Source organism: Myodes glareolus, chromosome 22 (genome assembly GCF_982192425.1).
Source record: "Myodes glareolus chromosome 22, mMyoGla1.1, whole genome shotgun sequence".
Taxonomy (NCBI): Eukaryota; Metazoa; Chordata; class Mammalia; order Rodentia; family Cricetidae; genus Myodes; species Myodes glareolus.
Genome location: NC_142047.1, coordinates 17,689,741 through 17,705,454, shown reverse-complemented (window position 1 = coordinate 17,705,454; position 15,714 = coordinate 17,689,741). Strand labels below are relative to the sequence as shown.

Genomic DNA, 15,714 nt, shown 5'->3' with positions numbered 1-15,714 from the left:
GCAAGATAGCCATGGAGTACAACCATCTGCCATGGGCCCTCGACAGACACCCAATCTGCAGGAGTCCTGACCTTGGACTCCTCAGCCTCTAGAACCATAAGAAATAAACTTAAATAAGCCAGAGGGTCTGTGGTATTTTGTTACAGCAACAGGGATTGCTATGGGAAGTCCTTCTGTATCTGTGTTGCTTTTATTGGTCAATGAATAAAGCTGTTTCAGCCAGCGGCTTAGCAGAATAGAACAAGGCGGGAATTCCAAGCAGACAGAGGAGGAAAGAAGGCAGAGTCAATGAGAAGCCATGCAGCCATTACGGGAGACAGACACCTCCGCAGAAACCTGCCAAAACTTTGCCGGTAAGCGACTACCTCGTGGTGATGCACAGATTAATGGAGATGGGTTAGTTTAGACTATGAGAGCTAGCTAGAAATACGCTTAATCTATTGGCCAAACAGTATTGCAAATAATATAGCTTCTGTGTGATTCGGGTCTGAGCGGCCAGGAACAAACAGCCTCTACCTACAAGGGATAGCCTAAGAACATCAGACACTAAATAAAAGTCAGCTCTCCCACCCACATTTCCCCACCGACTCCTTGTTGAGAGCCTCCTTCTTCTTCATTGTCCCATAATGCTTCTGGAACCAGCTCTGTCTACAAATCCCTTTTTGGCAAAGTAAATATTCCACCACCCAACAGAGTGTTTGATAATAATAAAAAAAAAATAGTTCCTTGCCAGGCATGGTAGTGCACACTTTTAATCCTAGCCCTTGGGAGGCAGAGGCAGATCTCTGAAGTTCAAGTCCAGCCTGGTCTACAGAGCAAGTTCCAGGACAGTCAAGACTACATAGTGAGACCCTGTCTCAAAAACCAAAAAAAGAAAAAAGAATAGTTCCTCAGCCTCTACCTTGCACAACTTTCCTCAGAAGGTAGTGTCTCTGTATCCATGTGGCCTAGAAAAACAGCCAACCACCCAGATCTCAGACCACTTCTGCCTGCCCCCAAACACACACCATGTCCTCATCACATAACAGGTCCGATGAGAAAAGCCCCATTGTCTCCACTTCACAGTAAATCCTGACTCAGATCAGAAGCCTGACCATCCTGAGGCTGAGGGGAGACTAGGAGGCTCAGCACAGCGACGGGCAAGTCTGTAGTGCAGAAATGAGGCCAGCACCCTCGTCCTTCCCACTGTATCTCAATGCAGCCATGAAGTCAGTCAGCAGCACACTTGGTCTGTGGCCCCAATTTGAAGTCCTGCAGAAATAACAATCTTTGAAATTGTCAAAAGGGCTCATCATGCATGCACAGCTGCAAAAAGATGAGAGTGACATTACCAGGTTTGGGGTCACTTGCAAAACACCTTGCCAGCTCAGGTTTCTTTGCAGACCTAGAGAGATCCTCCCTGGGGATCATTCCTTTTAATTTCTCAAAAGAAGTTTCAGTATTGTAGTCTCAAGTACGTTCGATATCTGGAGTGGTGGTGAGCAGCAATTTATTCATTTACTTTCTATTTTTGAGGCATTGGGGAGAGTGCCTGCACATAAAAAGGACTGGCTTAATCTCCTTGGTATTCAGAGAGGCGCGATGGTTGACCCTGAGCTGGAGCCACAGCCCAGTTCCTTTTCTGAATTTCCTCACCATTCACTTGCTTGCTCATGAGCCCTGTCACACAGCAGTGACCCACTGAGCAACCAGTAAGTACAGCGCTGTGCTGAGTGCTGGCTGGGGGCAGCCCACCAACATGGGCACAGCTCCTTGGTGGTATGGTGTTTGAGACAATAAGCCAACAGCTATGCCAACAGTGGTAGATGGCATGAGGTGTCGCCCACAGAAGCGACAGGAAGATAGATGGGAAGCTGCAAGCCGGGGGAAGGAAAAACCCACATGGAAAGAACCTAAAGAAGGGTATTTCCAGAAAGGAAACTCCTGGCTAGGTGAGTCTTTGCACCTCCACCATACTCCAGCATGGCTCTGCTAGGGCAGCAAGGAATGCTGGGAACATAGCAGTGACGCTGGGAAGGGAGGAGAGAGGATGGGGTCTGGATTGGTTCTGAATGTGGTGGGACATTACCAAAAGGTCAGAGCAGGGGAGACACCCTCTGACTTTGGCATCTGACTCCTAGATGCCAGAATCTCCCCTTCTTGACTCCATAGTGCCCCTTTACCCTCATCTGACCCTGGTATTGCCACAAGGAATGCCCATTGTTCTGTCCTAGCCTACCACAATTATCTCTGTTACAGACTGAATATGTCTCAGACTTTGGTATCAAAATTCTAACACCTAATCTGATGGCCCTGAGAAGTGGAGTCTTAGGAGGCGACCATGTCATGGGGTGAAGACCTGGGACTATGTCCCTTAAAAAGGAGACCCTTGAGAACTCTCTAGCCCTCTGCTGAATATGGATGGTCACAACAAAAAGATAGCCAGGAAACAGGCTCTCACCAGACACTGAATCTGCCATCACCAGGATCTTGAACTTTCCCAGGCCCCAGAGCTGTGGGACACAAACATTTGTTGGTTAAACCACATAGCATAGGGCCTTCTGTTAGAGCAGTCCAAGTGGACAAAACGGCCTTTCTATCTCTCCCCTCCCCCACCAGGCTCTGGGCTGCAGAGAACAATCAACACCCAGCAGGTCACAAAGTCTTCTGGTCACACCGGCCCAATTGCGTTCCTCCAACAGAACCTCCATGTCAGGTGGTTTCCAAAAAATGGGCCCCGGCTTGAAAAGAGGAAGCAGAGACTGTCGCACTAGTCCCCTCTGGCTGCTTAACTCTGTGATGAGCTCATAGGGTGTGGAGAAGGATGTGGAGCCTGCTGAGGCATCTCACAGATTTCAAGCCTGGGCAGAGGTTGGGCAAGAAACTGGACAGCTGCAAGGTGGGAAGAGGAGGGCAGAGTAACACAGCCTCTCTGCAAACCCGTGTCTCCTTGCCACACTGGGCCTTCTTCCAGGCAATGTGAGGCAGAGGCAATGAGATACGGCCCTTGCCGCCAGGACTAGCAAACCGGAGACACAGCATGCACAACAGTTCTCTAGAGCCCATGCCGGGAAGGAATTCTAATGGATATGGGTGTTCTTGCTATGATGGTGATGGCAGTGCAGAGAGACAGGATGGGGTGACACTTCCACAAGCAAACAGACAGGTAAAGGGGTGTAGTACAGAGCCCCGAGAAGAAAGGCAAACTGAAGATTGCAGCATGGCATCGATTGCCAGCCCTCACACGCTCAGCATGACACCATCGAATGCTTAGCACATCCTGACTCATCTGAAGCTTCCTGAGGGCCTATGGGGTTGAAGCAGATGCAAATAAGGGCAAAACCTCCGTGACTGTGGAAAGCAAGATTGATCTAGTCGAGCACGGCTGACGATGTCTATTTATCACACAATCCATTAAGTGCAAATGTGAGCCTCAGGAGGGAGAGGGTATGAAGAAGCACATGTACCCAAGGGAACATGAACGGTCTCTCTCCAGCCATTAAAGTAATTCAATAAAAGACAGAGTGCGGACTTAGAGAGGAGACAGGTGGGAAACATGCGCATGAAAGATGTCCTCCATAATTAATCTTTGGGAGAAACAGTGTAAGCTATGAGGTGACACCACTGACCACATTGTAGTATGGCTACAAGAAGTACTAACCGTGTCGAGGACAGAGAAGGTGCAGCCTGGCTCATTAGCAGCTGGGAAGGTGCAAGATGACTACCCCCGGCAGTGACCTGGCCCAGTTCAGTCGAAGACTCTCTTCCTCAAAGACCCAAAGAGTCCCCTTGGACAGTCACATAAATTTGGTTAAACGCCTGAGAATGGAACTAACGCAGCAATTATGGCGACGCTCTAGAAACCGTGAAAATGGGTATCACAGCTCCAGAAAGGAAAAGTAGTGACATGCCAAATAAGGTGACAATGGAGCAAGAGGAAAATATAAAACTCAGCAACACACACACACACACACCATTTTACTCCTACACACATAAAAACTGAAGGAAAGAAACAAGACACCAAAGAACTCAAGCAGTGTACATGGATCGATGCATATAAAATTCAAAGGGAAGTAAAATGAGGCTCGAGAGTCACGGACCTATTCCTAGGGTCAAGTTTATGAAGAAGGAGGGACAGAGGGCCACGGCCACTTGTGCCCAGGAGAGAAGAGCATGGCTAGAGTGACAGCAGAGGCCTTTCGGGGCTAGACAAAAAGGTTCTAGTTCTCTCTTTCTCTAGCCTCTTGCTCCTAAGGCCACACACACTGGTGATCATAAGTGACATCCCTGTGCTAAGGTCTATCTTGCCTGGAGCTTTCTGTCAACTAATCATGGACACAGCTTAACTCCAAAGAGGAGCATGGAGGCCACTGTATGCCCTTCCATGCCAGGCACTGGGTCGGCATTCCACCAACCCAGTGTTCAGACCTCAGTCCTCTGGTCTGTCAAGAGAACATGAGGACCCCGTTATGCCTAGCTCATAACTAGGACAATGATTCCTAAAAGGATGTGCCTCCAAATCCTTGTGTTAGACTGTGAACCCCAACACCATGGGTTTGGGAGGTGGACCTATGAGGGTGACTTCATGAGGGCAGTCTTCATAAAAGGTTCATGCCATAACAGTGAAACTGGGGTATATGAGGTAGGCTCCCTCTTGCCTGTCCTTCTGCCACGTCGTGTCAGGGGTAGCAGGAGAGCCCCCACCAGACACTGCTGCTGTGCTCTTCCATGTCCCAGATCCAGAACTATGAGCTAAATAAAATGTTTGTGTGTGATTTTTTCAGTCTGTGGTCTTTAGTCACTGCCACAGAAAAGAACTAAGATGAAGGACTGTGGGATCGACGCTCCGAATGCCAGAGATGGTTCAGGTGTCTGGAGGCTGCTAGGAAGTGAGGTCAAACTGCACTCCTGTGGGTGGCCTCTCTGAGGTACTGCAAACACACGTCTGTGGGGTTCCATGAACATCTTTCAGCAGCCAATAAGCTGGGGCCTCTGAGGCAGATCGCTCAGCCTATTTCCTGTTTTCAAACAGAGAACTCAGTGGAGCAGCAGACACTCAACTGTCTCATCTCGTCGGATCTTAGTCTCTCCTTGGGCCTTAGAAGAGAGATCGGAGAGGGGCATGTGACTATCCTGGAACCGTGGACCCACAGAACCTGAAGATCCCAGGTCAGTCAGTGTTTGACCCCAAGCTCAGTTGGCTTCTGCCCACTGAGACTCTGATCTCATTGAGAGGTCCTCTGGGAACTTGCTGGGGACAGAGCGGGTGGGATCGAGGCTGGTGAGAGCCTCTACCAGTAGGGCTTTCCTTAGAAACCGGGGGGGGGGGGCAAACTGGGCATACCCCCTTCAACCTCTAGTCCTGGTTCCTTTTGAAATGTCAGGCACCATTCCTGTTCTGGGGAACAGGTCTAGACTTGCGTTTCTCAAAGACTGGAACTAATGACCCTGAAACAGAGTACAGAATCCAGAGCCCACCCCAAGGCTGTCTGGGTGTTGTGAGGTTGACAGCCTGCCTTTTTTTAGAGCCCTGAGCACTTCCTCTCACCGACCCCAATGGGGATTCTGATGCACACCCATGTTTGAGAGTTCTTCCCTTCTTGCAATGGGGGCCTCACAAGGAGGCACCAGGGGTCCCATGGCGCTAACCCTTCCCTGGCAAGGCAGGCGGGGATGCCCCAGATACTGCTCCAATGAAGACCCGGGAAACCTGCCCAAGAAAGAAAGGGGCTTAGAATAAAACTCAACTGCCACTCCTGGCACTTCCTTCCTTCTTCTCTTTGAACGGGCTCTTCTCAATTCTTCTTTCTTGCGGGGGAATAGCGAGGGCTTTTAGTACATTCTATTAGATGCTCGTCCCCTCTGCAACCCCCAAGAAAGGTGGCCTGTGTACCCCGGTAGGACTGAAGAGGCAGGAGCCTTAAAAGTGGGGATCAGGGCACCCAGAAGATGGGAAGAATGATTGTCATGCTCAGGAGCTGGGGTGGGGAGGGAGGCACATTTCTGAGGTCTTCCAAGGTCTCAAATCAAGAAAACACATCTGGAAAGACCTGGACCACTAAGGCCAGTTGCACATGCCCCCCAATTCACTGACCACTAAGGCCATCTGCACACACATTCCCCCATTCACTGATCACTAAGGCCACCTGCACACACCACCATTCACTCACCACTAAGGCCAGCAGCACATGTCCCCCATTCACTGACCACTAAGGCCAGCTGCACACACCACCATTCACTGACCACTAAGGCCACCTACACACACCCCCATTCACTTCACAGACAAAATGATAGAGGAAAAGCGCATAAGGGCCACAGAAAACACTAAGTCCCCATTAGATAAGTCAGGTGTGGTGACACACACCTGCAATCCCAGCACTTGGGGGGCAGAGATAGGAAGAGTATGCGTTAAAGGAAGTCTGGGCTAAAAAAAGCTTCCATTAAAAATAACAGCATGTGGACCACCTGTAGCTAGCACTTAGCACAGTGCTTCTCAACCTGTGGGTCACAGATTCTGCATATCAGATGTTTACTTTATGATTAGTAACAGCAGAAAATCACAGTTAAGAAGTAGCAATGAAATAATTTTATGGCTGGGGTCCCCACAATATGAGAAACTATGTTAAGGCATCACAGCATTAGGAAGGTTGAGAACCACTGACTTAGCGGAAGAAGAGGGACCCATCCCGTCACCATGTCCTAACAGTGGAACAAGGCTGTATTTCCTTCCCAGAGGAAAATGGGAAAATGGAAAACAGAAGATAGTGAATAACTTGCCCCAGGGCCGTAGTCAGTCGGGATGGAGGCCATCTCCTGACTCTTCCATAGGGCTGAGAGTTTGGCAAGACACACAATCTGTTGAGTACACAAGCATTTACAGCCCTGGGTCAGTTAGGCCCCTGCTCTATGCCTCAGTTTGCCCACCTATAAATGTTAGGCCTGATGGAGGGTCCTTGAAGACACTTATTAGATCACTGCTTAGAAAACAGCTCAGGGTTCCTTCCATGTTCTGTCAAGAACAGTTCCTGAGGCATAGATTCAGCCCAGCTAGCCTCCCATAGGCCAGGCCAAAAGTCCTGGAGAGATGGTGACATCATTAAACCCCTGCCTTCAATTCCTGTACTATGGTGGTTAATCTTGCCCACTTAACTGGATTTACCATACCCTGGGAGCCAAGGAGAAGTGCACCTCTAGGTGTGTCCGTGGGGTGTTTCCACAGATGACTAAGTAAGGGGGAAGGACCCACACTGAATGTGGGTAGTAGCACTATCCAAAAGACTAGGAGGAAAAGAGGGAAGTGTGGTTCAGTGAGATGGCTTAGCAGGTAAAGGTGTTTGCTGCTAAGACCGATGACCTGAACTCAAGTCCCATGACCCCTGTGGTAGAAGGAGAGAACCCACTCCTGCAAGCTGTCATATGACATATGACATCCATACTCTTCATGTGCATGTGTGAGTACACATGCACATGTACTCACATGCATGCACATGTGCACACACACACACATACATGTTAAAAAAGAAGTGGGAGAAGCCTCTATTAATGTAGGCATAGTCTCCCCCTTTCCTCCCTCCTCCCTGCTTCCTGGCCACCTGGAGGGGAGCGGCTGTGCTCTGCCCATGCCCTCCCCGCTATGATGAGCTGAAATCTGAAACTGAGCATAAGAAGCCCTTCCTCCGTCAGTTGTTCAACTCAGGCGTTGTCAGTGATGAGAAGAAAATCTACATGGGCCTAAAAGGGTGCCCAGCCATCTGTGCATCTGAGAGGAGGCTTTTGTGTCTCTTCTAATCTGCAGCTATCTGTCAAAGGCATACACTTCTAGAGCCGTTTCATTACTATTTCTCACGCACCTAACGCACATCAGATCCTAGTAACAGAAAGGACTGTGCAGTCCCTGCGGTGTGAAGGACTCCGAGTCCAAGCTCTATGGGGTAGGCCTAGCTTGACCCTCAGCCCAGCCTGTGAAGGTAGGTTCTGATACTGTACCCATTTTATAAGACACCGGGGCATAGAGCAGCTACGTGGCTGACAGCTGCCAAATGATCCATTTCCTTATGTGCACACACTGGACACTAGAAGCCTGCTGGCCTGCTGTCTGCCTCCCGTCCACTTCTATAAGAGCAAAGATCCTATCGTCAGCCGACTTGGGCTTCTGTCCCAGCCCACACCTCAGCGTTTGCTGTCAGGCAGCCCTGCATCTCAGAGCCTTGGCACAAAATGAAAATATAAACAGTCCCTGTAGAGGAGGGAAGTGAGATTGAGACCGTGAAGACAAATTCAGTGTGTGTCTGTGGAGGCAGTTCCATCTTGCTCCTTCGTACACTCACCAACCACAAGACCTTGGGTTAGATCTGTTTCCGTATCTGTTATTAGGCAGGAGTGGCAAAGTTTTGTGGGGGTTGTATTAAAAAGGAAGGGTGAGCAGGCGGTGGTGGTGCACACCTTTAATCCCTGCACTCAGGAGGCAGAGGCAGGCAGATCTCTGTGAGTTGTAGGCAAGCCTAGGTTATGCAGAGAAACCCTGTCTCACAAAAAAAATGAAGTCTGAAGAACCAGTTGAGATGAACTAAGCATATTGAATATTTGCTTAAAGGTACATACATGGGGTGCACTGTAATATGAAACTGGGTGGTGGGACATTTATCTAGAGTAGCCAGCATCTTTCTCCCAGGTAATTTTCAAAGTTATTGCTGTCACTTGACACGACTTCATGTGGAATCCAAAGAAACTGTACACTCCATTGTACACTCCATGGATCACAGCCCCAGCTGCATCTGTCTGTCCATCAGTGGGAAGGCTAGGTTTGATCTGGCTGGGTGGGCAGCAAAGAACCAAGCACAGGGATCATTATTGGTATTCCTCCACGCTAGACAGCACAGATTACAGCCAGAATCCCAAGCACCCCAGGATCTTGCAGGAGCCCCAACATGAGTTGGCTCTCACTATTCTCTTTTACACCTCTAGCAGCCTTGGAGCATGGCAAGTCTGGAGCATCCTGGGAGCCCTGGCTGGACAGGACCCATACACCAGTGCACACCAAGAACCAGGCAAGAAGTATTGCCCTCGGGCCCAGACCTCCCATGTTCAGGACCAGAAGAACACTTAGGTAAACTTGAGATCTTGGGGTTCAGTGCGGGGGTGGGGGGCAGAAGTTAGTTCAAAGACATCTGAAGCTCTTCAGTGACTGCACCAAGAAGCTGGGTAACTGTCTTAACTGGGGTCACCCCTGAGAAGCCCCAAGACAAGGATTTGGTGCAGGCTCCTTATGTGGGAGATGCTCCTTATGTCGGAGGCAGAGCAGGGACTGGAAACAAGAGCAGCACCCAGTATAGGGGGTGGATGATCCCATGACTGGGGTGGGTGCCTGCGACTCTGTCTGGATGGGGGCCCAAGGGAAGGTGTAAATAACATAACTAAGGTGTGCATCCAAGGGACAAAGCAGCCAGTGATTATCCACCATCCCTTCCTGCAAACGCTGAAGAGACACCAGAGCATGTTGCTGTTGTCCTAGAGAGGCCCCAGGATTCTAAGTTGAGAGGCTTCCCAGAACAGTGGCTGCCAATGGGTCCTAGCCTGGCACTGACGATACCTGCAATAGTGCCATCTCCTGGACCAATCTCTCTTTACACCCATTCAAGATGGATCTTGCTGGAAAGTAAAACTGATCACCCTCCTAGCCTTCAAGCTCAGTCTCCATTAGTGAAAAATAATTAGAGACGCCACAAAGAGGCTACTGGAACAAAAGAGGAGGCACTTACTCCACTATGGGGGGGGGGGCGGGGAGAGAGTAACACGTGAGTCACATGACACAAACAAGATAAGGATTTCCCAGCCTGCACCTCTTGCAATAACTGCACAATTATTTATGCAGTAGTGTTGGAAGAAACTACACAGATTCTAAAAAGGGTGTGTGGTTCAAGTGAGGCTTAAGAAACACAGTCTAAAGCTGGACGGTGGTGGCACACACCTTTAATCCCAGCTCTTGGGAAGCAAAGGCACACGGATCACTGTGAGTTGGAGCCTAGCCTGGTCTACAGAACTCCAGGATAGTCAAGAGTTACACAGAAAAATCTTGTCTCGAAACAACAATTAAAAATACAAAACACTACTGGGTTCCAGGCAAGGAAACAGGAGGACTGGTTTCAAAGCAGAGAGTGGCAGGTGTACCCTGAAAGTGTTAGTCTAATAAGTCCCTCCCTGCCCCCCAGTTGAGGCTGAAATATGACCCCCTCAGGGCTTTCTCACCACACTGATGTGCACTCATGGGCTCCACGGCTCCCTGGAGTCAATGCTGTAGGGAGTACAGAAGCAAACATGGACACGTCCCTGTTTACCAGGACCCGTGGTTATAGAATGGTCCATCAGCGGGCTGGAAGCAGGTAATGCAACTCTCCCACAGTGCACTTCCTAACAATAAGCAGTGAGTGCTGCATTATTTGAGGTCAGTGCACTACGTGCATTCACAGGGCCCTGGCTTGTGCCCCAGCAGTGAGGGTGAGAGGAAGCAAAGGCCCTTCCAGAACTCTGATGGCCCAAGCCAAGCGGACCCAGTCATCTTTCCCCAGCCCCAGCCTAGAGGGCACTGCCTACTGCAAACTCCTTAACGGGACTATCCTTCCAGAAACCCAGGACGGTCCTAGCTCCAACTCCAGCATGACCACCAGGGAGCTACAGGAACACTGGCAGAAGGAGAAGAGCCGCTGGCGACATGTCAAGCTGCTCTTTGAGATCGCTTCAGCCCGCATCGAGGAGAGGAGAGTCTCCAAGTTTGTGGTAAGCAGAGCGTAGATGTGAGGAAGCCCCTGTCAGTCACCTCCCACATGCTCCCGGGGAGGTCTTGGGAGACTTCAACTTTCCAGCCAGGACGTGACGCACTAACTCACGGTCCTCCGAGAAATGGAGGTTTCATGGCTCCACATGCAGGGTCCCACGAAGATTAGAGATGTGTGAGTCACGCTCCTGATCCCGCGATGCCAGGCGTCAGCTATCTGCAGCCCTTCTCCACTGATTCTGTGCTATCACCCAAACTACGTGCTTGGTTTTTATTCAAATGGCTTTAAAAAAAATACCTACATTTCAGTAAAAGATTGGTTTCCCACGACACTAAGAAAAACCAATTACAAAAGCAAACACAAAAGAAAGCTGAACTCTTATTAAATTCTAGCTGCTGGTTGTGGTTGTGGGAAGCGCCCTGCTAGGAGCTACCATCTTTGTGAGACTGGAAGATAAACATGTTCTAGAAGATAGAAGAGTCACACCAACCTCAGTAATTCCCACCTCCCTGGGAGTAGGCCTCCTTGTCCCTCCTCCTCACGGGGTCCAGCACAGTTAAAATAGCCACCAGTGCATGCTGGGCACGGCTCTCTCTCATATTAATGAGTTCACTCACTGATTTAATCCTCATGGAGAAAAGAGGAACTATTCCTATCCTCGAGTTAGTGAAGGGGAAGCTCAAAGAGATTAAATTACCAAAGACTAATGTGACTAAATGTGTTATACCGGAAACAAACGCCCAGGTGGTCCACACAAGCCCTCCCAATTCCAGCCCACGCTTCCCAATTCAGAACTTGGAGCCCTCATTTTTATGATAAAAAGCTAAGAGAGACCCCAAGTCCACCACCAAGTTCCTGCGCTCTTTTTCTTCCAAGATGCTTCTAAGCACTATTATTCTAGGGCCAATATTTGCCATGCAACCTTTACTGATAGCGAATACAGTTTGGGGTGGGGTGGACGAGTCTCCAAGTATGTTACATGCATACACAAAATGGCAGAGGGTCCGCCAGATGGCTCAGCCAGGAATAGCACTTGCTGCCCAACTTGACCACCCAGAAACACAAGGTGGAAGGCGAGAACTAATTCCCACAAGTTGTCCTTGCACACACACACAGCGTGTGCACTCAGAGTGTCCCGAGGCTAGCCTTTCCGTACGTGTACACACTGAGTTCATTGGGGGTGTCCCAATGCACACGGACATAGCGTGTGCATTCGGAGTGTCCCAGGGCTACACACACACACACACACACACACACACACACACACTGCATGCATTAGGGCTGTCTCGAGATTACATACACATACACTGGGTGCATTGGGGGTGTCCCGATGCACACGCACATAGCGTGTGCATTTGGAGTGTCCCAAGACTATACACACACTGCGTGCATTGGGGGTGTCCCGAGCCTAGCCCCTCCCTTCTGCCTGCAGATGTATCAGGTCGTGGTCGTCCAGACCGGGAGCTTCGACAGCAACATGGCGGTGGTGGAGCGGCGCTACTCGGACTTCGAGAGGCTGCAGAAGGCCCTCCTGAAGCGCTTCGGGCCGGAGCTGGAGGACGTGGCCTTCCCGCGGAAGCGCCTGACGGGGAACCTGTCGGCAGAGACCATCTGCGAGCGCCGCCTCGAGCTGTGCGACTACCTGCGGCTGCTGTACGCCGTGCGCGCCGTGCGCCGCTCGCGCGAGTTCGCCGACTTCCTGACGCGGCCCGAGCTGCGCGAGGCCTTCGGCTGCCTGCGCGCCGGCCAGTACGCACGCGCGCTCGACCTGCTGGACCGCGTGCTGCCTCTGCAGGAGAAGCTGACGGCGCACTGCCCGACCGCCGCCGTGCCCGCGCTCTGCGCCACGCTCGTCTGCCTGCGCGACCTGGAGCGGCCGGCCGAGGCCTTCGCGGTGGGCGAGCGCGCGCTGCAGCGTCTGCGGGCCCGCGAGAGCCACCGCTACTACGCGCCGCTGCTGGACGCCATGGTGCGCTTGGCCTACGCGCTGGGCAAGGACTTCGCGTCGCTGCAGGGCAGGCTGGATGACAGCCAGCTCCGGAGTCCCACGCATAGGGGCTTCACCCTGAAGGAGCTCACGGTGCGAGAGTATCTGTCCTGAACCGGCCTGGCTGGTGCCCAGGCATCCAGACTACGGACAAGGACCTGGGTCACTGTCGCTGGCGGGCTGCTTGGGGCCATCGCGGGCGGGTTTTGCTGGGCATCTTTAAACAAGAACCTCTTTACTATGTCTGCTAAGCAGAGGGGTTCCTGCGATCCCCGGAAGAGCCTTCTTGTGCCCCTTGGGTTCTCTAAACCTTGAGCCCACAAGCTTAGCTGTCAAAACTTTGCAAGTACTGTGGGCCTTACCATCTGGGAATGGGATGAACTGCCTTCCGCAGAGAATGAGTTCAAGGCCAGCCTAGGCAATTTGGTGAGACTCTCAAAATACAGAATTCTGAGGATGTAGCTCAATAGCCGAATGCTTGCCGAACATATGAGATGCCTTAGTTTCAATCCCTAATACTACAATAAAAGAAAAATAAGCACTTGTTTTTTGTAAGCAGCCAGGGAAGAAGTTTGCGGGTTCATCGTGTGCAAACATGTAATGCACTTCCTCAGAGCTGCTCTGTCTTGCTGCCCCACACCTTCCCTCTGCTCCCATCACCCCAGCAACAGTTGCAAGGCTTTCTGCCCACTAGTTCAAAGTCCTAGCTCCTCCCATTAGTGTTGCCCACTCAGTGAAGCAGAAGCCCATCTACTGCTCCTCGGGAAACCTGTCCGCCAGCCCACCCCCAGAGTGAAGATTGTAGGATTCTTTGAAGGGTAAAAGGATGTTGGAGAGTCAGGTGTGGTAGTGCAAGGAGGGAGGCTGAGGCAAGAGAATCACAAGTTTAAGACTCACCTAGGCCTTAAAAAAAAAATGAGTCTCAAAAGCAAAAGAGGAGGAAGGAAGGAAAGAAGGAAGAAAGGAAGAAAGAAAAGAGAAAAAATATTGGCCCAGAAAGCTACATGAGCCCAAGGCACTGTGGCACTGGTGGTGTTTGTAAATGAACTTAAGGCAGCTGTGCCTTCATCTGCTTTCTTGGGTTTTGTACACACAGAGGGAAGGAAATGGGATGAGATAAGGGACGGGGTTTGGGGAGGCAAAGGAATCCTTCACAGCTCCCCATTTAAGGAGTCAGTGCCCATGGAACCTCTCTGGTAGGTTGGAGTGTTCTTGATGAATCCTAGGATGGGGAAAAGACAACCTCAGACCTCATGGTGAAGGGTAATCAGGACTAATGATCTGAGCTGATGGAACAGTCTGGCTTGAAGACTTAACCCGCTGCTGCATTCAGAGTGAATGAGCCAAGAGACCAAGGCACCACACTGATGTAGGAAGAGTTAGTTCTTCCAAGGTAGGCATTCACAAAACTGCACCCAAATCTTGTTCAACATCAACGCCTTATGGCAACTACCATAATGGGCCCATGAAGGTCTTTAGAATGAAGCAGAGAGAAAGTCTTCCTTCAGGCAGTTTTTCCAGGAAGACACAGCAAGTGGGAAATATTGGGCTTCTTGAAAAGCTGGTCTTAGGGGAAATTAATGTGCTCAGTGGCAAAATAAAAGCTGTGTCTGTTTGTACTGGTGATTCTGTAAGCTATTTCTTTAAGTCTAAAATGTACTCAATAAAATACAACAGAGAAAACAGCGCCCCATATACAGAACTAAACAGGAAATTCTAGGGAAAAAAAAATAGCTGAGTAACCACAGAACTGGATTCTCATTGTAAAGCTCAACCAATGTTGAGCCAAACTTCTGCCAAGGTTTGAATGCCCCCACTTTGAACTCTAACTGTGAAATAGTAAGAGGGTAGAAACTGATGTGGTGGTGCATCCCTGTAATCCCACCACTCAGGAGGCCAAGGCAGGAAGATTGTGTGTTCCAGGGCAGCCTGGGAGATGTAGTGAATTCCTCCTTGGCTTGGGCTATTAAGTTCCAGGCCAGCCGGGGGTGCATGTCTAAATAAAGAAGGGGTTGAAAACTTATCCAAATATGGCATCTGGAGGTGGCAGTTTTGGAAAGTAATTGATACTAGACCAGAGCATAAGGACAGGCCCCTGCAGTCGCACGGGTGACCTCATCCAAGGTGCCTACCTTTTCTGTCTTTTCTTGTGGTTCCCCACACAGCCTTGGGACTCTGTAGAAGTCCCTTATCAGAAGCAGCCCTCTTGACTTTGGACCTCCAGAACAAAGAGCTGAAGAAGTCTTTGTTCTTTATGAATTATGCAGTCTATGGTACCTGACTGCTGAACAGAAAATGGACCAAGACTCCTATGCATTCCAACCTGTAACTAAGGACAACGGTGAGATGACCGAGGTGGAGAACATCTGGGTATTTGGACTCCAACTAGCACTCAGCCACACCTGGGGGCTGATTAATCACAGTTTGCTCCAACGTAGCTCAAGCAGGGAGGCTGGGTTTAAGTGCTCTCTGGTGGACATCTCCTTGGCATTGTAAAGGAAATAAAAGGAATCTTATTCAAAAAGAGTGTTTGGCACTAACATGTGTTTCTCCAGACTATGAATGGGCCGTGTGTTGGGGGCGGGTGTGAGAAAATGTGTGTGGAAGCGTGGATGTGAGGGTGCAGAAGGATATCTGGTGTGCACACTGGGAACAGCTACAGCATCATGTAGCGGGGTTCCCCTCAGGGGACCTGAAGAAGGACTGGTCCCACAAAGTGTACAGGCAAGGACTTGCCCTGTTGGCCTGACAGAGGCCAAGGCAGCTGCAGGACCCCTGCGCGCCTCTCCTTGATGGTGCCCTATGCTGCCCTCCTCTTGTGTGAACTTTTCATTTGGAGAAATCTGAATAACATCTGTCACACCTGGAGCTTCGGGGACAGAACAAAGTTTGATGCTGCCAGAGTTCGGCTCGGTGAAGCGTCCATCTACTGAGCTTGCTTACAGAGCACAGGTGAGGTGTTGCTTACAGGGGGTG

The 15,714-nt window shown here is 50.4% G+C and overlaps 1 protein-coding gene across 4 annotated transcripts; it reads left to right on the top strand.

Moving 5' to 3' along the window:
* Positions 1-223: 223 nt before the first annotated feature.
* On the top strand, positions 224-14,357 carry Snx20 (sorting nexin 20). 4 transcript variants are annotated; one of them, XM_087900189.1, is made up of 5 exons: positions 224-353; positions 5,012-5,148; positions 8,944-9,085; positions 10,601-10,752; positions 12,184-14,357. In XM_087900189.1, exons 3-5 carry the CDS (start codon positions 8,956-8,958, stop codon positions 12,850-12,852), a joined length of 951 nt encoding a protein of 316 aa, XP_087756315.1. In that variant the 5' UTR covers positions 224-353; positions 5,012-5,148; positions 8,944-8,955; the 3' UTR covers positions 12,853-14,357. The 4 variants fall into 4 exon arrangements, with proteins under 4 accessions (XP_087756315.1, XP_087756316.1, XP_087756317.1 ...); XM_087900190.1 differs by lacking the exon at positions 224-353 and adding an exon at positions 1,668-1,931; XM_087900191.1 differs by lacking the exon at positions 224-353 and adding an exon at positions 4,764-4,907 and having other exon boundaries at positions 8,947-9,085.
* Positions 14,358-15,714: the final 1,357 nt, after the last annotated feature.